The sequence below is a fragment of the Martes martes genome (genome assembly GCF_963455335.1).
Source record: "Martes martes genome assembly, chromosome: 1".
Taxonomy (NCBI): Eukaryota; Metazoa; Chordata; class Mammalia; order Carnivora; family Mustelidae; genus Martes; species Martes martes.
In genome coordinates, this window is record NC_137888.1 from 57,711,366 (window position 1) to 57,732,468 (window position 21,103).

At 42.6% G+C, this 21,103-nt stretch overlaps 2 protein-coding genes across 3 annotated transcripts in view; one reads left to right on the forward strand and one right to left on the reverse strand.

The window, feature by feature from the left end:
- The window catches only part of CD96 (CD96 molecule), a 93,736-nt gene that overhangs the window by 19,065 nt on the left and 53,568 nt on the right, over positions 1-21,103 (forward strand). The window contains exons 3-5 of one of the 2 annotated variants that reach the window (XM_080813616.1): positions 678-802; positions 9,054-9,264; positions 12,306-12,361. In XM_080813616.1, coding sequence (XP_080669742.1) covers positions 678-802; positions 9,054-9,264; positions 12,306-12,361 — 392 coding nt within the window. The remainder of the gene's footprint in view (positions 1-677; positions 803-9,053; positions 9,265-12,305; positions 12,362-21,103) is intronic. The other variant, XM_080813617.1, reaches the window with a different exon arrangement.
- ZBED2 (zinc finger BED-type containing 2) lies at positions 17,514-19,059 on the reverse strand. Its single transcript, XM_080813627.1, has one exon. It carries the CDS (start codon positions 18,761-18,763, stop codon positions 18,110-18,112), a length of 654 nt encoding a protein of 217 aa, XP_080669753.1. The 5' UTR covers positions 18,764-19,059; the 3' UTR covers positions 17,514-18,109.

Consider the following 21,103-nt stretch of genomic DNA (forward strand, 5'->3'; position numbering starts at 1 on the left):
TAGGGCCGCGAGGCTGTTCTGTGTGATACTGCAGTGGTGAATCCAGGGCGTTATACAGCCCTCAATACCCATGGAATGTTCAGGGCCAAGAAGGAACTCTGATGTAAACAAGCTGTGGACTTGGGATGATAATGATGTGTCAGTGTAGCTTTATCAATTTTAACAATACAATCATCACTGTGATTAGGGATGTTAAGCGGGGGAGGGGTGGCTCTTGCAAGCATGGGAGACAAGGGATGTATGGGAACTCTCATACTCTCCATTCAATTTTGCTGTGAACCTAAGATGTCTCTAAAAAAAACTTTAAACCTAGTAGGATTTTTCATAAGACAATTAGAGGCCAGGCTATAAAGTTTTATATTCTAACTGATCAAAAAGATACGATCTGAAGCCTAAAGCACCGTTTTGGGGTCAAAGCAGAGGAACATACCAGATTGTGAGTTGGACTCTTTTAGGGGAGTTTCCTTGTAATTTTTTAGTGATAAGCAGCTCTCCTATTCTCAGTGGTTCCTTTTTGCCATTTATACAATGAGGACTATAGTGGGGTTTTGCCTTGTCATAGGTGTCTCCTGAGGGCAGATGAAGCTCTCCACTAAAACTGTTCTTGTTTCTTTCACAAAAAGCATTTTATAAACCAATCACATATTCATGTCTCTTTCACCTATACTTTGTTATAGTCACACAGGATGAATGGAGAAGCAGCCACATAATAGAAGTACAGATAAATCAGACTCTGGAAATACCATGCTTTCAAAACACCTCCTCAGAAATTTCATCTGAGTTCACCTTTGCATGGTTGGTGGTAAGTGTTGCCCTTTTCAGTGAATAACTACAATGATCTTTAAATATTAATGAAATAGAAATGAATAACAAGTAATAATAGGGAAGGAAGTACACAGGTAGAAGGTTGGGGACTGGCAGGGGAAGGAAGGGTGAGTACTAAGATTCCTTCCAACTCAGCAAGCCTCTGGGTCTATGAATACAGTAATTTAAAAATTATTTCTTAAAGGTTAGTTTCTATTTCAAGCCATATACCAAACCCTGATTACAGAGAGAAAAAAGTGTGATGGTGTTCTGGAGAGGAGCCACATGCAGCAGAAACCCCTACGCACAAATAATTGTCTTATAAACAACATAATGCAGAGGGAGAGAGACCCCTTTTCCTAGAATGCTTGCTGCTACATCCTGGGGAATACACAACATTCCTTTAGATGGGGACACACAAACTCTAATGCTTACAAGATATAGCAGGAAACATACACAAGAGAAGCAGGACTATATGAGAAGCAGCCAGCTCAGTTGTATTATCACCACAGGTTGGGGCAGGCCCATAGCTGCCATGTTTTCTGACAGGAAGGAAGAAAGGAAAGAAGGGAGGAAGGGAGGGAGAAGAGGGAAGGGAGGAAGGGAAGGAGGGGAGAGGAAGAGAAGGAAGAAAAGGAAGGGAAAAAAAAGAAAAAGAAAAAGCCAGAAACTTAGATTTCTATGAAAAACTTCCCAAGGCAATCCAACCAAATGGCAGCTAGCTTTAATCTAAATCTATAGTAAACCTCTAATATTGTTAAATTGGTTGATGACACAAGACTAACACAAAGATAACCATAAGCACTGTTTTGAGAATCACATAATGGGGTGTTGATTTAGATGATCCAGAACATGATTTTGGTTATTTTTAGATTGTCATCAAAATGAAAGCACAAGATTTAAAAATTCTTGCCGAATTCCTAGATCTCCATGAATACAGTGGCTGATATACTTGCAAAATGCTGTATCCACATAAATGATCACTCATATTATGAGTTACCTAAATTTTTGTGGACCGGCTTAGAAACTAGACCCTTCATATACAAAGATCTCTCTAATGATGTGCCAAATCCAAAATAATGGACTTGGAAGGAGGCCTCAGAACACAACCTACTGATGAGTTTTCAGTGTCTAGATATATTTTTTTTTGGATAGTCAGTAGGATGAAAAGAAAAAAAAATGTTCTAAAATAACTTTCTCAGACTGTCCTAAAATCTACAGTGTCTTTTTGTCATCTGTCAAAAAACACCTTCTTTCCCCTTTGTACGGTTTGGTTTCCAGAACGTAGATCTTCCTATCATTACCTCTATCATTAGTATAAGTCAGTTGTTCTTAACAAACATGATGCAAAGTGGCTGTCAGAAAAAAGTTGAAAAGAGATGATCTCAAGAGGGCAGGAACTGGCTGTCCTAGACATGACAGAAATGGAAGGTCACTACACCTTGCTTGTGTTATTCATAGCTTCCACCCAAGGGCAAACATTTCCACTCTAATACCACAATTTCACTATCAAGGGGAATCATCAAGTTTAATAGTAACAATAATACAGTTTAATAAAGCTTGACTGTAGGGATTGATAGTGGCTAGTAAATTGATCTATAGTGTTCTTATCTTATCTAAAGGCTGGGTTATCTGTTTTTCCAAGCACAGGTCAATACTTCAGCCAGCCTGTGTCTTTTGTGTGACTATGAGCTTCTCCAGGGCAAAAAACTATGCCACTCATTTCAAAAATCCCTAGCCTCTCGTTTAGTACCTAGAACATAGGCGCTCAACAAAGACTCAATAAATAATTGAATGGATCTGTTTCTCTTTGTCCCTCCCCCCCACAGTCCTATTCATTGGCCTCATATTAAATGGTGGTCACTAAATTCACGCTGCCTGTTTAACTGGTTAATGAGCATCTCATTAGGCGTCAACGACTAGATAACTGATAAGGCATCTTCTATGCAGTGGTTGTCTTCAAAGAAACCAAGAAGGCTATGCAGACATTACCTGTGGATCCTGCCAGGGCATGTAAGATAAATAAGGGATGGAAAGCGTGCACCTAAGGTCACACAGTGAGGCAGTCCTAAACTTCAAGAACCTCCAGCACGCTGTCACTTTGAAGGATGCACCATGATACAGATAACTTGAGGAATATTTTTGAAAGAAACTTCTCTTCAAAGGGAACATCGTATTGGCAAATGTGCTGAGGAAATTCCTACTGCACATTCCCTTTTAAATGTCAAAATCTATTTGTTCCTCCGATTTACATCTGTGCTCCGCACAGTTGGCAGCTGTGGGATTCTGCAGGTCTGAGAAGAAATCTGCTGATGTGCTCATATTAGGGAATCCACCACAGCTGGACACAAATAGCCCCTCCGTCCATATTTTCGTTCTTTTATCTCTTGTTAAGCTGGTAGTAGTAATCATAACAAGCCAGTTGTTTTTAAAAACATGACACAATGTGGCTTTTAGAAAAAGGTTAAAGAGCAGAGGTGGTGAAGATGAGCTGAGGAGAGCAGGAGCCTGCTGGACCGAGCTCAAAAGCTGCAAAGTGCCCCCCCTTCAAATGCCGCACTAAGCCCTGGAAGCATTTTTTTTTAAGATTTTGTGTATTTATTTGACATAGAGAGAAATAGCGAGAGCAGGAACACAAGCAGGGGCAGTGAGAGAGGGAGAAGCAGGCTTCCCACTGAGCAGGGAGCCGGATGCAGGACTCAATCCCAGGACACTGGGATCCTGACCTGAGCCGAAGGCAGACGCCTAACCAACTGAGCCACCCGGGCATCCCTGGAAACAATTTTATAAACTAAAATTATTTTAATCTAGGTCACTGAAAAACAAAAGGCATGTCTTCTTGTGTGTGGGATTTTATAAGATCTAATTAATTCTGTTATGACACTCATGGGAGAGGTGGTCTTTGAGATCCCTCAGTTATAAAAAAGTATTTGTACCTGACCCCATGCAAAGGCTGTGTTAAATGTGTTCATGGGGTGGTTTCTTTGCATTTGGGGAAGTTACATTCCAGGATGGCAACTACATTGAAGTAAAAGTCATCAGATGCAAATAGTGTATCCTACATTGATCTAGTGTGAGAGGTAATTAAATAAACATGAAAGGTTAATCCTTCAGTGGACACTGAGGGTTTATGTACATGATGGGATAATGAATAAAAAGTCATAGGATGTTTGTGTTTAGATGGTATGCAGTTGGTGGGTAAAGGACAAACAATACTTCTCCCAGTTTATGTTCTGACGCACAAGTATAGAGTCATCTGGGAAACTCTGCAGACTTATCCTGGGAGCTTCTAAATACCATCTGATATCTGTTTTCATTCCAGGGTATCACCCTGATTTCCTACAGTATAAATTTCAGTTCAGTCCAACAAACATACATGACTCTGTTTTGAGTGTTAGGTCCTGTGGGGATACAAAACTACATCGCATATACTTCCTGCCATGAAATACAGCTTTAATAAAAACATAAAAAAATGGCAGCTGAGAGGGAAAATAGTTTGATTCTGCATAAATGGACCTGGAAAAGCTTCTTAGATTATGTTTGGGCTGGATAATTAAAGAACAGCTGGCCAGCAAACATCAGACATGTACTACACCAAGACCCCGGGACCGTGAGTACAAGTTGGAAATGGAGATGAAGAGAGAGATATCAAAGAAATGTTTGATTCCAAAGTTGGTGGATAAAGAGAAACCCATGATTTTTCTCCTTAAAAATCATGAAAAGAAAAAAAAAATCATGAAAAGTCTATATCAGATTCAGACAGTTCAATATTTGTGATAAGGGCACATAACTAAAACCTATATGTTTTATTTCTTTACATTTCTGTCTATAAATAAATCTTTTCTATATACTCTTCTTCAATATTTGTAATCTTTTATATTTAAACAAGAAGCGAACGGGAATTATAATCAATGTTGGTTTCCCATGCCTGTGGGAAGCCTAGCTATTCAGAAAGCAAGACTCACCTTCTGCCTGATGGCAGCTGACCCTAATTGTCCTCACTGTAATCAGAAATAGAGTGGTAGCCAACCCACAAAGGACTAACAACCCATTGTGATAATTGGAAAAATATTGTTCTGGTGCTCTACAAAGGAGACATGGGGAGTTTTGTAGGCAGCCCTCCTTGACAGCACTGATTGAATGGAAAATAAATGGAAGAAATGTGAAGATAGGAAGCAGTTTGGAGATAAAGAAGTAATAGCTGATACAATTAACAGAATTTATTGAATGTGCTCTATACACTCAACACCTGACATGGGCTGTGGTCAACACAGCCAGGTCTGACATGGTGCTCAGGCCAGCCTGGAGATGAGATAACATCACTAAATCAAATAGTACAAAGGTCTCTTTTCTGTATTGGAAATTCTGGTTCTAGTGCAAAAACAGGAAAGCCTTCACAAATTATTTTAAGGTTTGTCATTAAGGTCATTGAGGGACATATAAGAAGAACTTTTCATGATTTGTTATGACCCTGCCCAACCCTCATCATGCCAATTATTTTATCTAAATCCTGCCCAAAATTAAATTATACATATTTCTCTCCTATGGGTCCTGATTTTGACGAATTTTTTGTGAATTTATTCTTCTCCTCAAATAGACTAGAAGCAGAAAAGGCAAGGACTGTTTGTTCTACTACTTTTATGAGGCTGAGTATAGCAAAATCATTAACAGCATGAGTTTTGGGAAGGAAATTGTTGTTTTCAAATTCTGGCTCCTCTGTTTACTGTGTGACCTCGGAGCTAGGATTAGGGTGAGGAGAGCAAGATCCTCTCCTTAGGTACAAAATTTAAGGGACTGCCCCCAAAATAGTAATTAAGATACATATTTTAATGAACTTTTTTAAAACCAAAATTTAGGGAAAATGCATGATGAACAAAATATCAAAATTTTAGACAAAAGTAAGCTGTTGTTTTTGTCTGCTTTGAGACCCAGTTATGCTATTCACGAAGTATTTTCCAATTAGCCTGTGGTTTCTGGGACTTCATGGTATCGTGTCCCCCATGGGCACAACTTTACACAGTCATAAAAATTTCCTAATTGTAGACTTTTTATTAATTTTTTCCACCTGGTCAAAACATGGGAGAATATTTTACGAAGAGTATATAGAGTGTACATTTTTCCTTTTGTCTCAGGATTCAGTATGACTTAGGACATGCTGCCTAACGAAGTTTTAGATCCCTCCTGTGTAAAAGGGGATGATTATAGTACGGACCTGACGGTGGTATTGTGATGTATAAAGAAGGTAATACAATCTAAATAACTTAGCATAGTACCTGTACTCAGTACATATTTAAAGTTCATATTTAAAGGATCCATTTTATGACTCTGTGATTCTTCAGTTTAGCCTTGCAGATGGTGAATTCTCATGAAATACAGATGATCATCAGTGAGGCTGGAGGACAGCGAGTTTGTCTTACTTGGGTATCTACTGAGTGTTGGGACCAGTACATGTGTACCATATATATTAGCCAGTTCAGGCTGCATTCCTCATTAAATCATATGGGTCCTCCAATTTGAGAATCCCATTAAGTTTTAGGAATATTTATTAACATTTTAAAAAGTTGTCATTTTTTTTCTTTGAAGAACAAGAAAAAAACACAAACAGGGAAGAGTAAAGACTCGGTACAAGACCAATTACTGGTCTGTTTCCAGCAGACCAGGTTACCTAAGATCATTATTATCAGGTGGAGTTGAGGCTGACCCCTATCACCAAAGTGGATCAGTATATCTTAAATGAACTCCTTCAATCAACAAATTGCCCACACCTCCGCAATGAGCAATTTGTATAAAGGCCTTCGGGTTCCTGGAATTTCTTTTAAATTTTTCATTCTGGATATTCAAAAAAAAATTCTTTTTATTATTTTGTGATGGTTTGGTTTTTATTAGTACATGTTGTCTCTGAGGCTTAATTGTCCCTGGACCTGGGCATCTCTGCTTTTCAATGCTGTGACTCAAATACCTTGCGTTGTTTGACCTTTGCACAAATTACTTAGCCTGAGTTTATTCCAGATTGTCATAAGGAATAAATGAGACTTAAAAGGACTTTTCAGAGTGTCTAAAACATAGTAGGTGCTAAATAAATTTAAACTGTGATGAGTAAGAATAAAAAATTTTAGTAGTGGTGGTAACATAATATTAGTATTATTTTCCCCTCTCCAGCTCCAGACGTTTCATTGTTTGCCTGAGCTCATTTTCTCCCCACCTCTTCTCTCATTTGCTCTGTGAAGGCGGCCATTCACACGCAGGTTTTTGCCTCAGCCCCCTTTTTAACTCCTGCATCAATTAAACTATGCTGGCCGGCCACACGGAGCTACACAATAAAGGAAAGGCAGCTTTTGTCTTCCTAGCCTGCAAGCTCAGCTTCTGACTGCCTTTCTTCCCACTACAAAGTAGCAGGTGGAAATGTTCCAGGTGGGGAGTCATTTACTAAGTGACCAAGAAGCCTTTTGAACTCTTAAGATCCTCACAAAAACAGAACCTGTGCATGAAGTGAGAGCTGTGTCAGTGAGCGGGTTGTGGAGACCTGCAGGGGGAGCCTGCTTCCTAAATGATTGGCCTCCAGATCAGCAGCCATGGACTGTCTTCTGTCACCACCCAATACTAAGGACTCCTTTCAGAGGCCCTGTCTCCAGGATACAAGCTCTCTCCCTTTAATTTTCTGTGCGCATCTTCATGAGGAAGATAGCAGCACTGACACCTGGGTCCCTCTTTTGGGGGGGACAAAGGTATGTACATTGTTTCAGGAATATCTTGAGCAGGGTATCATTCTTTGCAAGGGGCACTAACTACATATGGGTATGTAAAGCTGATACCAGTCCTAGCCATATGAACCTAAAGAATGGTGTCTTACAGACTTCCTATGAAATATACTCTGGAAATACCTGTATGAACTATTTAAGAAGTCTGCCTTCATGTTTCCACCATTTCTGCTCCTCACTCATACTTGAATTCTCTCACTCACTTAGCTTCCATTTCTACCTCTCTGAATCATCTGGCTTTTTAACAGATTTAAGCCAGAGATTCCAAGTGACAGATCTTTGTTTTCATTTGTGTGTGTGTGTGTGTGTGTGTGTGTGTGTGAGAGAGAGAGAGAGAGAGAGAGAAAGAGACCCCTTCCCCATCAAATGTACTGCTGTTCAACCTTCTTCATCTTAGTTCCCTTCATTTCCCACTGATCTCTACATGTAATGAATCATCTGTTGTTTAGAGTTAGACCAGTGGTTCTCAAACCCAGATCCTTTGAGGACCTTTTAAAAAAAGTGCCCCAGCCTGAGTCTCATCCCAGAACAACTGAGGTAGAATCTCCAGAGGACAGACTTTGGGCATCAGAATGTTTTCAAAGCAACTCAATTGAGAATATTAAGTTATACTAAAGAAGAATGAGGGCATAACCCTTCCTCTACACTTGTGCCCCTCAATAGTCCCCTCCTCACTGGCCCTTAGCACATATACTGACACTGACCAGCACGGTGATACCCCAGGGATCTTGTCCATGGAAATTCTGGGTATGGCAAGAATAATAGGAGCATTTCTTCACGGACCCAAGAAAGGATATGGAATAGAAGAACCAAATACTTCAAATAAACTCTGATTTCTGGAACTCAGATTAACATTTACAGTCTATCCTTTATGTGTCCTCCTTGAAGGAACAGAAATAAAGACAGAAGGGCAAGGACCAAGACTAGGAGGCACCTAGGGCACAAAATTTAAGGAGCACTTACTCTCAGACACCCACCCTGCACTTACAATGCCTCCTTAAATGTTATGCCCTAGGGGTCTCTTCACCTCATCCTAGTCCTGGCCCCAAGGGGAGCTAAAGGAGCCCTTTTCTAAAGGGAAGATAGAAGGGAAGACAACTGTAATCCAGTTTAAGTGAAGATTTAAAACAAAACTAAGGATATCTTAGCATTAAGATTCTTGAACTTAAAATAAGAACTACGGTCTTTCATTAGCTCCCAGTGCTGTGCCCTTCAAATCCCACCCTGATATGCAGCTTATGGAAAGTTGTGAAAAGAAAATTCTAGTCAGAAGATCATCAAGTTTCTACTCACTTTAGGAGAGGGTGACTGTAGTTGTGAACTGACAAGTGTAAAGATCTTTTCTCTAGTAATATACTAAATATCTCTTAATTTCAATTCTTCATTCATCATCTCTATTTTTACAGATATAAATGAATTAATGCATATGGAACATCTAGCCCAGAGCTGACATGATTGAGTGCTCGGTAACTAAGTGACTATTTCTTTCAGCAGGAGCAGAATGGAACTTGGGAAACACTCATCGCCCAAGGTCACTCCATCAGCAATTCCACATTGTTTAAAGACAGAGTCAAGCTAGGCACAGACTATAAACTCTACCTCTCTCCAGTCCAAATCCATGATGATGACCGGAAGTTCTCCTGCCGTGTTGTGGTCAGATCTGGCAAAATCTTGAGGCGTTCCACCACAGTCAAGGTTTTTGGTAAGAGATTTTGTTCTCTGGGCTCCCTGCCATCTTCCTGTCCATTTCTCCTGCCTTGCTCCACTCTGGAAAGAAAGTGCCCTGTTAACTGGAGAGCAGCTCCCCAGGGTAGCTACTAGAGCTGTTGCCCTTGAGACTGTCATTCATGTTAAGGGTGGGATAAGGAGGGAAGTTAAAGAACAACGATTGAGTTGATAGAATAAAATCACACAGAGAGTGATTGGCCATAGATTGACCAATTTCCCAGTGACCACTCCTTATTTACAACTTTAATGTTTCCTGCGAATTCTGGAACTCTCTTTAATTATAACTGCCAAAATCTAATTACTTAGTTGTCTAATTGTCTTGGTTGCTGGTGGGAGGAAGGCGAAATAGGGCCAGTACGAGAAAAGGAAAATGATAAACACAGCTCCAAGAAACTGCAGGAGTTCCCCCACCCCCAGCAGGGCCAGGGCCTCAGCAAAGGAGCCTGCGGGGATGGCCCTCTGTCCCTGCATTCACAGAAGTGTGGAGCGGAGCTGAGATATCCACCGTGGCCTCACTCAAATTGCACAGACTCTGCAGGGAGGAAATTTGGGGGAAATGTGAAAATCCTACTTTGCTCGGTGATGCATGGCAATATTAATAAATACAAAGTCCTGGCTTTGGATTTTTGTTGTTGTTGTTGTCACCGAGAACTGTGTTTTTTAAAAAAATCCTTTTTAAATGAAGGCAAAGAGAAAAGCAGTGATGTGGGGGAGCAATTAATTATTTTTGCAAATGAGGTAAACAGAGAAGATAACTTCACAGAATCTAAGGGCATGAGCTACTTGATTTTCCTTCAGTTCTCTGAATGACTGGACGAGTGAATCATCTTTGTTTTTACTTAGAATCTTACTGCATTATTTTTAAAGATCAGAGAGTTCAGGATGTTGAGGGAAACGCAAACCCTGTGGTGTTTAAAGACGGAAGCAGCTGCAGCCAAGATTTCTGTAGTTTGAAGTCTTATGCTTATAGCCCTTCCTATATTGCTCTCTGGCTCACCCTCCTTCCCTCCCTCTCCTTCTGTCTCTCCTCGGGGGATGGGCTGAGAGATAATCAATCACCCCTGATGATTGGGTTGCTCATGGAGCCTGAACAGTGCTCTGTGAAGTGGTGGGAAAGACTGTTCATCTCTCATCAATTTCACCCTCCACTCACTTACTGGGGCGTGACTGTCTTCGACCCAACATGAAACGGACTCATCCGGCCTGACTTTCGGCAAATCAATGAAGGCAGATATCCAGGATGTGAAAAGAAATGTCGATTCTAAGTTAGACGAACAATGTCCCATTGGACCAAGGGTTTTTGCTCCTCAACTTGATCTAACTGCCTTGTCAACACTTAAACTGCACCCCGTATCTCTCGGCGACAGATACTTCCATTTTCGTCCCGAACGCGTTTCACTCTTTCACGTCTCGCTCTTCTCGCCCTGTTGGTGTCTACAGCTCTCTCTCTCTGTTGCGTCTTTGATCTCCTTTCAGTAGATGCTTAAAAATAAGAGGTTCTGTCTGCTCGTTTATGAGCTCTTCCCTGCTTCCTGGCTTTCCCCCTTTAGCGAATGGGCCATCCAGCCTATGCTTGGCTGGTCTCATCCAGTCCTTAGACAGTGTGTGTGCACCACCAAGTGCATGTTACAGTGGCCCTGGCATGGAAGGGAAATACATGTCTTATTCAGAACCCACTCAGCATCCCTCGGTGGTTCCTCAAATAGAACAAGCCAAAAATTAAAACTTGAAAACCTTGACATAAACACCCACGTGTAGCACAGACCCACTCCAGCTTGGATGCCCTAAATCCAGCTTATTTCTTCTTCCTTAATAATGCCTCCATTCTCTAACAGTCCAGGGACCAGAAGCTTCCCCAACATCCCTGCTACTTTCTGCCCCTCTCTCACTAATCTCCTCTGACTTTACTTTCTTTAGCAGGGAGCCTGCCATCACAGGTTTGCCCCCTCCTAACCCCTGACCCCTAAACCCGATTGTCCTGAGCCTCAAAAGAAATGTCTCTCTAGCACCTTTGCAGCTTTCAGTACCTATTCTTTCTTTCAGGTCCTTCATTTCAATGGTATTTGTTGCTAATATGAAGTCAGAATCCCCCTCATCCCGTTAGTGTTGTAGGGTGTATTTTGGTTTGGGTTCCGCTGAAAGAAACCATAGAGACAGGATTTGAGTTAAATTAATTTATTTGAGATTTACATATTGAGGGAATTTATGGAGGGAAACATCAGGAGATGAGTGGAAAAGCCAAGGAAGGGAAGGAAGATAATGAAATGTACATGACCACGCCAGTTACCAGTGTGGGCTTAGAACTCACTCCCACAGGGGAACTCTGGAAGAACACACATCAGAGTTCTCTCCCAAATAAAGGCAAGGAAGTTGGAGTATTATCCGCCAGCTCCCCATCTGTTATCACCATTAGCTGTCTAGACTTACAGTTTGCCCTACTTGTGGACTAAGTGTGCTCCCATAAATCCTTAGGAGGGACTCATTAGGTATGACCGATGAGAGGCCTTCAACACGTAGAAGGAAGTGCCACATGGCTGTACCAGGCACTGACAGCACCTGTGACAGACTTACTGTCTGCCGTCAAGAACTTCTTAAAGTCACTTCAGTTCAACATAATGTACCCAGTGCCTATTGTGTGCTGGGCACTGTTAAGTGCTAGAGATGGACACATGAATGAACCAGCCTGGCTTCTAGGCACTTACGATCTAGCAGCACATCAGAATCACTGAGATATTCTCTGGTGCTTCTAAGATCTGTATTTTCCCTGAAAATGTAAATTTCTTAAGGACAGTGAAGTTGATCTGTCCACCTTTGTTTCCTAGGTGTCTAGCATATTAGGCACATGGTGGGTGTTTAATAAATATTTGATGATGAATCTTACACACCCATGCACGTGCACATGTGCACACATGCTTGCGTGTGCGCATGCACACACACACACACACACACACACAACACTAATGGCCAGGTCAGATGACAATCAGTACCACTAACTGTGTTTTGTTTGCCTTTAAGCTAAGCCAGAAATTCCCATGATTGTGGAAAATAACTCTACGGATGTCTTGAGAGAGGTGAGTCACATTAAAGCTTTTGAAAATCTGTAGTATAATATGCCAAGGTGTGTTTTGTTGCATCATTGTCCAGAATGTTTTCTCAAAGCACCTTATTCCTTGGCCCTCAGCCAATTAATTTCTGGTGAGGAAGAAGGGAAACTGAGTTGATCCTAGAAATCAAATGGGAATCTTACTTTCTGACTTCGGGTTCTTAGAACATGTGATCTGTAATCCTTATTAATCCTTAAATTTTCTGGAAAAATTGTCTCAATAGTTTAAATTTCTCCTTAATAAAAACTGGAGAAGATAGTGAAAGAAAAGTAGGACAGAAAGCAGTATGAATCCTGGTATAAGAATGAGGCTTTTGCTCAGCTGCATTTAATTTGTTCTAATCTGTTTCCGAAAGTATCTTTCCTGTAGTTTTTATTTGGAAATAACAAGAGGAAAGATGCCCTTCTGTAACTCCTTCAGAATCCTAGCTATTCCTCAGGCAGTAGGAAAAAGGGCAGGTGGAAAAGGGAAGTTGGGTAGGGCCATCTGACTTTAGTTTCTTGTAGGTAATTCCCAGCCTCAAGTCACTGGGATCTGGGCTCACTTTCCAGCTCTTCTTGCTGGCTGTGACCTTGGGCAAAAAACTTCAATCTTTGTAGTTAGTCTTTCTGTCTCTAGAAGAGGATAAGAAGGGTATCTGCATCTTTTTGTTCTTAAGAATTAAATGAAATAATGTGTGGCAGTCTCTTAGTATAAATTTGGCAGATACTAAGCATCAGTGAACATTATGATTGTTGCTATATTGTTATTACTATTAGTGTTAATCAGCTGTCTTGGGACACTTCGACTTAATTCAAGCTTTTCAAAATCCCAAGTTGTAAAATAAATATTCCCACAAATTCTCAAACATTTTTTGCTACATGGGATGAGAGAAAATTACACTCATATTCTAGTTTCTTCTAGTCCTTCGAACACTAAATAACTTAGGATTTCTGGTCCTGTTGAATATCAGTCATTTAATTTGACAGCTGCATACAAATCATAGTTCAGACTCTGTGGGATGGTTTTAGATGAGAATATACTTGTGTCTTCTGTTGATTTTATGTATTAGTCTCTTAGATAATTGGTGTTATAATCCTGAGTATGTAAAAAAGATTAAAATTTTTTTTCTTCCACAATTAATCCCAACTTTATTAGTGGATTTCATTTCAATAGTTTGACTAAAACAAACTCATGGCACAATGTTTGATAGGTATTATTGTTTCTTATAAGGATTTCTTGAAGGTCCTTTATGCCAATGTTTACAGGTACTAAGGACTCAATCCAGATACGGAACCATAAGATTGGACCCAAGAATTCTGGTTAAAGAGAAAAAAGACTTTCTCTTACATGTTATCAGATTTCCTCTTCTGTACCCATGCTTACCTGGGTTCTGACTAGACAACTCAGAGAACCTTCCTTCCTGGGGAATTAGTGAATAATCTCTCACCGACTCTTTAGAACCAGCGACAGGACATGGCATGTCTGTGGATCTTTTAGGGTTCTGCCAAACATTAGTAATTCTTTACCCTAATATTCTTAGAGTCCCCATTGTATTTTTAATAGCTTCTTAACTCTTCAAAGTGCTTTCACATGCTTTTATCGAGTCATGCTTTCAGTGAGCCTCTGAAAAAGGTAAGACATGAGTCATCTTACTGATGAGAAATTGGGGCCCGGAGAGTCTACACAACTGACTAAGTTACTGATAAAGGGCAGAGCCAGGACGAGCATTTGGCATCCCTGATTCCAGGCAGGGCAGTGTAAGGAGAGGAGCCTGTGGTTCAGGGGCACAGAGAACTAATGTTGAATTCTAATCTGACCACTTCCTGGCTACATATCTTCATCCAGTAGTTAACCTCCACGAGTCTCAGCTAAGTCATCTAAAACTGGGATCAAGATTAATATTTCACAGGGTTCTTGGGTGAATTAAATGTATGCACAGTAATGGAGAACCTCGCCCATGATAGATGTCTCGGGAGCATTTCCCTCCTCCCACTATTTATCATTCACCTATTCTCTTTCACCCATTCCTTCATCTGAATATATGTTCATAAATCTCCCGTGTGATTGATTTTAGGAGGCAGTGTGGGATAATGAAAAAAACAGAACATAGACTGTGGCATCCGACAGGCCTGAGTCTGAATTCTCTGTCATTTATTAACTCTGGCCCCTGGGACCTTGATTCCTTAGCTTCCTCATCAGTGAGCAGGGACAATGATCCCAACCCCTCAACAGTGATATAAAGATTAAGTGAGAGAACATATGCAAAGTATCTATCATCTGGCAACCATAGGGTTGGTTCATGGTAATTTCCAACCCCCTCTTCATTCCTGAGAAATTAATACAACATGTTCCTATGAGATGCCTACTATGTGCTTTGTATTCACTACACCAGCAGCCCTTAGTGTTAAAGTAATAGGGATTTGGTCAGTTACGAGTTATGTTTATGGTTAATTGGTTTTTCCTGAAAAATAGAAAAGCCCCCAGATTATCCTAACAACAATGCTTCTCAGGCTTTGACATGCCAGGTTTGTCCAAGCAGAGTGTTACACCCATGGGTGTCATATTCTTGTGAGTTCCATGGCAAGGCTTCACCAGAGCCCCAGCATGGCGCACAGCCTCGGCCCTGCAGCTGACCTGGAAAGGGAGTCTTTACTGAAACCACAGGGCTCCTTCCTGTACCAGACTTTGTATTCCAATAAAAGATGCTGGCCTAGAGAGCCATCAGCTCACAGCCCCGGCCCTGCATACCCCATTCTGATGATGTAGCAAACGAAGGCATAAGAGAGATGTGTGAAAACTCCAGAGTTTATGCAATAGTTCAGACTTCCCACGAGCCACATGTGTCTCTATTTCATTCCTGTGCTTTCTGCTTTATAACGCCATCATCTCTGTGGATCTCATCCTTGTTATTCTCTACCTTTATTATGTTTGACAAAAGTTAGGTGAAAAAAAATATATAAAAAGAGCTACCTAACATGAAACAGGAAACAAAGGTAGTTGGGGTTAAAATGCCTGAAAACGGGGCACCTGGGTAGCTCAGTAGATTAAGCATCAGACTTGATTTCCACTCAGGTCATGATCTAAGGGTTATGGGATTGAACCCTGTGTCAGGCTCCAAGCTCAGCTCTGCTTTTCTCCCTCTCCCTTTGCCCCTCCCCCACACTTGTGCATGGTCTCTCAAAAATAAATAAGTAAATCGTTAAAAAAAAAAAGAAAAAATCCTGAAAATGAGGAACAGCTAAAATCATAGGAGACATGTGAAGTAGACGCCAGACTCTAAAAGCACATATTACGTTCAGCAGTATGACTCTGGTGGCTCTTTGAAGATTTTCTCTGTTGCCCTTTATTTAATTGTGATTTTGTAAAGCCTAAAACTTTGTGGATTCTTTGTCCTTCTTAAACTCCATTTCAAGTGTACGTGTGTATACGTGTGTATGGGTTTAAGATCAGGCGTTAGAGCTTTTCTTCTCCTTCCATCCATCCATCCTTCCAACCCCCCATCCTTCCTTCCTTCCTTTCCCTCCCTCTCTCCCTCTCCTCCTCCCTCCCTCCCCTTCTCCCTCCCTCCCTCCCTTTCTTCCTCTCTTCCTTTCTCTTTCCTTCGTTCCTTTCTTTCTCTCTCTTTCTTTCTTTCTTTTTCTGTCTTACAACACAATAAGGCTCTGATTTCCAGTGTCCAGCCACAGGACTCCCAGCAGCCATCATCATTTGCAGTGGTGAGTCCCTGAGCTCGCACCTCAGCTGGAGAGGGCCCTGAAAATGGCACCATACCCCTTTGGGAATCCATATGGGAAGTGAAATCTCTAATATCAGGCAGGTTTCTAGAAAAAAGAGAGATTAAAAGTCTGCAGTACAGTCTGGGTTTTTCACAAGCTTGTGTTTGGACTTGTGCTTGTTCTACAAACAGCTCGCAGAGAAGACAGATGTGGCTGTTAGAGCTGCAGACAGTCTAAGAACAAGCACTAAGAGGGAGCCACACACAGGTAAGGACAGAGCGAGGCAAGAAGCCATCATTATACCAGGATCTAGTCCGCTTTCTGGAAGGTTGTTGCCTGCCCGTAAAGGGTTTGGGCTTATTTATGAGACAATGAAAGACTGTGTTTATTAGCTGTTGTCTCCCAGCTCCCACCACCCCTCACCCACCCCCAACCCAGTTAAAGAAAAAAAAAAAAAAGGTTCTAGAGGAATCATTCAAAATAAAAGTCAGCTCCAGCACAAAGGCCACACTCCTTGCCAGTTGGTTTTATTCTATTCCTGAGTGAACAACATATTGGGCGTATTCTCAACAGCCCAGGGAATTGTTCTCTCCCTATAGACTATTAGCTTCCATTTTTTCAAAGCATCTGAGTATTTAAAAATGAACATTTTTTGGGGGGCGCCTGGGTGGCTCAGTGGGTTAAAGCCTCTGCCTTCGGCTCAGGTCATGATCCCAGGGTCCTGGGATCGAGCCCCACATTGGGCTCTCTGCTCAGCCTGCTTCCTCCTCTCTCTCTCTGCCTGCCTCTAATCTCTGCCTGTCAAATAAAATAAATAAAATCTTTAAAAAAAAAAAAAGAACATTAAAAAAAAAAAAAATCAGGGAACGGTTGGCATGCAGCCAGCATCTCAAAGACAGGGATAAAATCCCAAACCTATAGCTCAAGTTAATGAGGAGCTGTGAGGACAAACAAATGCAACCTAAGTGTTAAAAATTGACCTCAGAACCTAGGAAAATGTTCTCTGTCCTTCAGTCTCCCAGGTCTCTCATCTTTTCAAGGTGAATTTCCCCTCCCCCCCAGGGGGTGGGGGAGGGGATCCGTCTCTCTTCTGTGTTCACACTTCTTCTCTATCCCTTTTTCTTTCTCTTCTGGTTTGCTGCCTCTGTTCCTTATTTCTCCTTCCTCACCCCATCTCTCCACCTTTCCCTTTTCCTTTCTGAGTTTCTCTCATCTATTCCTCATGAAATCCCTCTTCAACAGACCTTAATATGAAATTGGATTATATTTTAAAATATTTATGAATGAGTTTCTATATCTTCTGTTCTTACTGTTTCATCCGAGTGAGCTGAAAAGTCTTCAGTTCTCTCTGTGCTGATCACACACGAATGACATATGTGTTAGGTTGTTGGAAAGACAGGATTCAGACAGGTTGTGCTGGTGACACAGATTTAATATGAGCAGGTAGTACAACACAGCACCAGTGGGAGAAAGACCTGCACCAGATGGGGCCCGAGATCTCAGGCGCAGGCTTCTATGTCCATCCACAGCTGGGCCGCACAGAACAAGCTCCGTCCCCAGTTTTCAACTGACCACCGGGATATGTGCAAAGGCCTGTGCCCCAGGAACCCTGAGCTCAGCTCCAGGTGGGGTCTCTTAGAGTGAGCTGGTCACATAGGGACATTCCAGCCATCTGACCAGCCTCACCTGTCAGAACCCTCAGCTCCACCAAAACCAAGTGCAAAGCATAAATCCCGTTATTTTCACTCAGCAACACAGCAGGGTGGTTCATTCCATACCCAAACTCACAGACCCATGATGGCAAAACAGCATTTATCTCCAGTTAATGCATTTTGAAGTTTGGATCAGGACAGCTTTAGGAACCCTGCACATAAGTGTTTGGTCCGCTGACCCCTGTTGAGATTAACCTACTATGCACTCTGTCTCTTAAAAACAAAATACTTTCTATTTACACTAACGTGGCTCTTTGCTGTGAGCCTCAAGTCTGTGTTTTCAGAACAGATACCCCCCAGGCTGATTACACAAAATGGAAGGGATGAGCCAAGGCAGGCTGCTCCTGCTCCCTCTGACAGGCTTCCTTCTCGGCTCTCACCTTCCACTTCATCTCCAGGATGGCCTTCTCTACCTCCTCCAGGGCTCGCTCTCGCCTTTCCACTGCCCTCTCCCGCCATTCCACGGCCCTCTCCCTCCTAAGCACCTCCTTTTCCCTTTGGCTGGCCCACAAAGCCAGGGCCCCCACCTGCTCCAGGAGCCGGGCCCAGTCGCCCTCGATCCCTATGGGGAGCTGGGGCCCCTGGGGCCTCGGGTCCTTGCGCTGCCCCACCTGACCATGGCCAGTCCTCTCCAGCTCCTCTCTATGCATGCTCTTCAGATGCTTCCACAAGGCTGTGGTGCCCACGTTAACCCCGGGGCCGCGGCTCACCTGCCTGCCGCACAGGCGGCAGGTGGCGTATTGGTTGGGGTGGTGGCCGGCACGAACAGGGGCCAGGTGGAAATACTCCCATACCTCTGAAAACCGGGTCCCCTTGTTGTGCGGCAGAGGGGCGGGCATGGCCCTCGTGAAATGGCCAACCGGTTCTCCCTTCTCACTCACTGCCTCTTCCTCCTTCATCTCTAGGTCTCCTTTTGCTTTCATCCTGGTTCCCTCCTCTTCCTCCTCTTCCCGCCTCATCCTAACTCCTCTTCTGCAGCTTTCCTTGAGCCAGAAGTCTTAGCTCAACCACAGCTAAAGCAAAATGGGTAATTGGGAAGGGACTGTGGCAACTCTTGGGCATTCACAACAATGGTCAAAGGCTGGCCACACCTGAGTGGTGTGGTGTTTCCTCCTTTCTGCTTCACAGGAGAGTCAGGGTGAGTCAGAGCCACATGAAATGCCCTCTGAGGCTCCCGTATACATTATCTCCAGTCCCCAGATGTGTATTGATTCCTCCTTGTCTAGACCAGAAAGGCAAAGCAAATAAGCCCAGAAATCACAAAGTTCTTCAGTGAATTCAGGGTCCTCTACAGATCAAGCACCATACCGCACGTTTCTGAACATTGGAAATGTCAGGTTTTCTCTCGATTCCCTCCTGACTGCTTCCACTGTTTCTGTGCTCGTGGATGCCTACAAATGGGTTTTGGAGGCTCCGAGCCCTCAGGCTGCTCACGATGTCCAGGGCTGGGGCATCACTGGCCTTCCTCAGAGTAGGGAGAAGCACACCCAGAGAGATGCTGATGTGGGAGACACTTGCACTTCCTGAGAACTGGTGCAACAGGCAGTCCAAACTCTGGGTAATAAAGTTCCCAGTGTGAGGTCAGTTTACCCCTAGAGAGGTAGGTCCCTCTGGGAATGAGATTCTAAGTATTCCGAACAGCAGGCTTAGCTGTTTTCAGCAGGATGAGCTGGCATGGACAGAGGAGAAGGGGGTGGAGCACATCTCCACAAACCTGTCGCCCGACGGTCCTCAGCAAGTAGCTTACACTGCACCTTCCCTGGCACCATCACCTGCAAAGCCAATAGCTGAGAAGACCTTCCCGATGGCAGCTTGCTCCAGATGTTTGCCTGATTCACCCCCACCGAAATAAATAGATGGATAATTAAATTACATTGTAAAAAATAGCCTGACATCTCTCTCCTTTTGGGAGTCATTTCTTAAGTAATGGAGAGCCTTCTTTGTCAAGCTTTGCAACCCCAAGAGTTAGGAAACACTCCCACCTCCCCAACCCTACAAGTGGGTACTTACAGTCAAGCAAGGCTCTGAACGTGTCTCTGAGGGCTCTGGTATGGGGTGAGCACTCCTGCACGCTGTGGGTAGCTATTAGCTGACTCCTACCCCCAGGGGGAGGGCACCTGCATCTCCTGTTTCCTCCCACATCCAGGGAAGCTGCCTTCCCAGGTGGGTGTGTCCAAGCCTGCCCACACACTGAGGCAAACTTTGTCTCTGCGCCCCCACCCCCAAAAAGAAGTTCCTGGAACAGGGCTGGTAATAAAACAGTGAGTCAAGCACCTACAAGTCTTAGCTCTGTTTCCAGACAACTCAATCATCTGGCCTCTTAAGCAAAGGAAAATACTGAAGGGGGGAAAAGGGTGAGATTTCAGCAGAGAAACCACAGGCCTCCACGACATCTGTGCTTCCGAATATTTTGTCCAGTTGTCAGACCAAACGTTGGGTTTGGAAACCATGGAAGTTGTAAATAGAGTCAGTGGAAAAGAACTTGCAGGAAAGGGAAGATTAAGTGAAAGGAAACCTCCCAATTTTAAAGAAATCTGAGAAGTTGAGAGACAGATTTGAGGTTGCTTTTTATTATATTATGTAACTGGAATTGGCAAGGTTGAATTGCTATTGGCTGGTATTCTCAGTTGGAGGGAAATAAAAGAATAGTCACATAATAGTCACATAAATGCTATATTTAGGTATATGTATATTTAGGAGGGAGAACCTACCAAGAGGAGACATGAACATTTTGAAGAAGGTTTCTATAGAAGGAAAATGCTTGAGTTGTAGAAAAGATGGAAATGGCAGACTAGAAAACAGAGACTGAAAGATGAATTTCAAGTGAAGAAAGAAGGTTGAGTGGAGGAAAGACTCAAAGAGAAATGAAGAGTTGGTAAACAAATAGGAGAACTTTAAAAAAAGAGATTCCTCTTTCTAAACTAAAAAATTATTTTTTTAATGATTCTGCGGAAAGCCCTTCTGAAAAGTTTCTGCCCAAATTTAGGCAAACTGAATCTGAGCTAATTTACAAATGGTCAGCATTTCAGTATTTCATCTACAGAAAAAAAGGAAATGATCATTCTTACAGCCAGATGTGAATTCACTTTTCCTGACTCTTCAGTCTCATGCTCCAATCTCCCGCCGGCTTCCCTCTGCTGCTGGGACAATGCCCCCAACTCACAGGAACCCTTTCCATCTCTCCATCTTTGTGAATTCCCCACTAGTTTCCGCAACAGCCCACCTGTGGAGTCCAGGCTCCTCTCTTCCCTGTCTGCAAAATACAACTCTGTTCTCCTATTCCCAGAGTTCACCCTTCT

What these genes read in the sequence shown, in the direction of transcription:
- ZBED2 (XM_080813627.1), bottom strand. Translation starts at nt 18,763, where the DNA reads ATGAGGCGGGAAGAGGAGGAAGAGGAGGGAACCAGGATGAAAGCAAAA.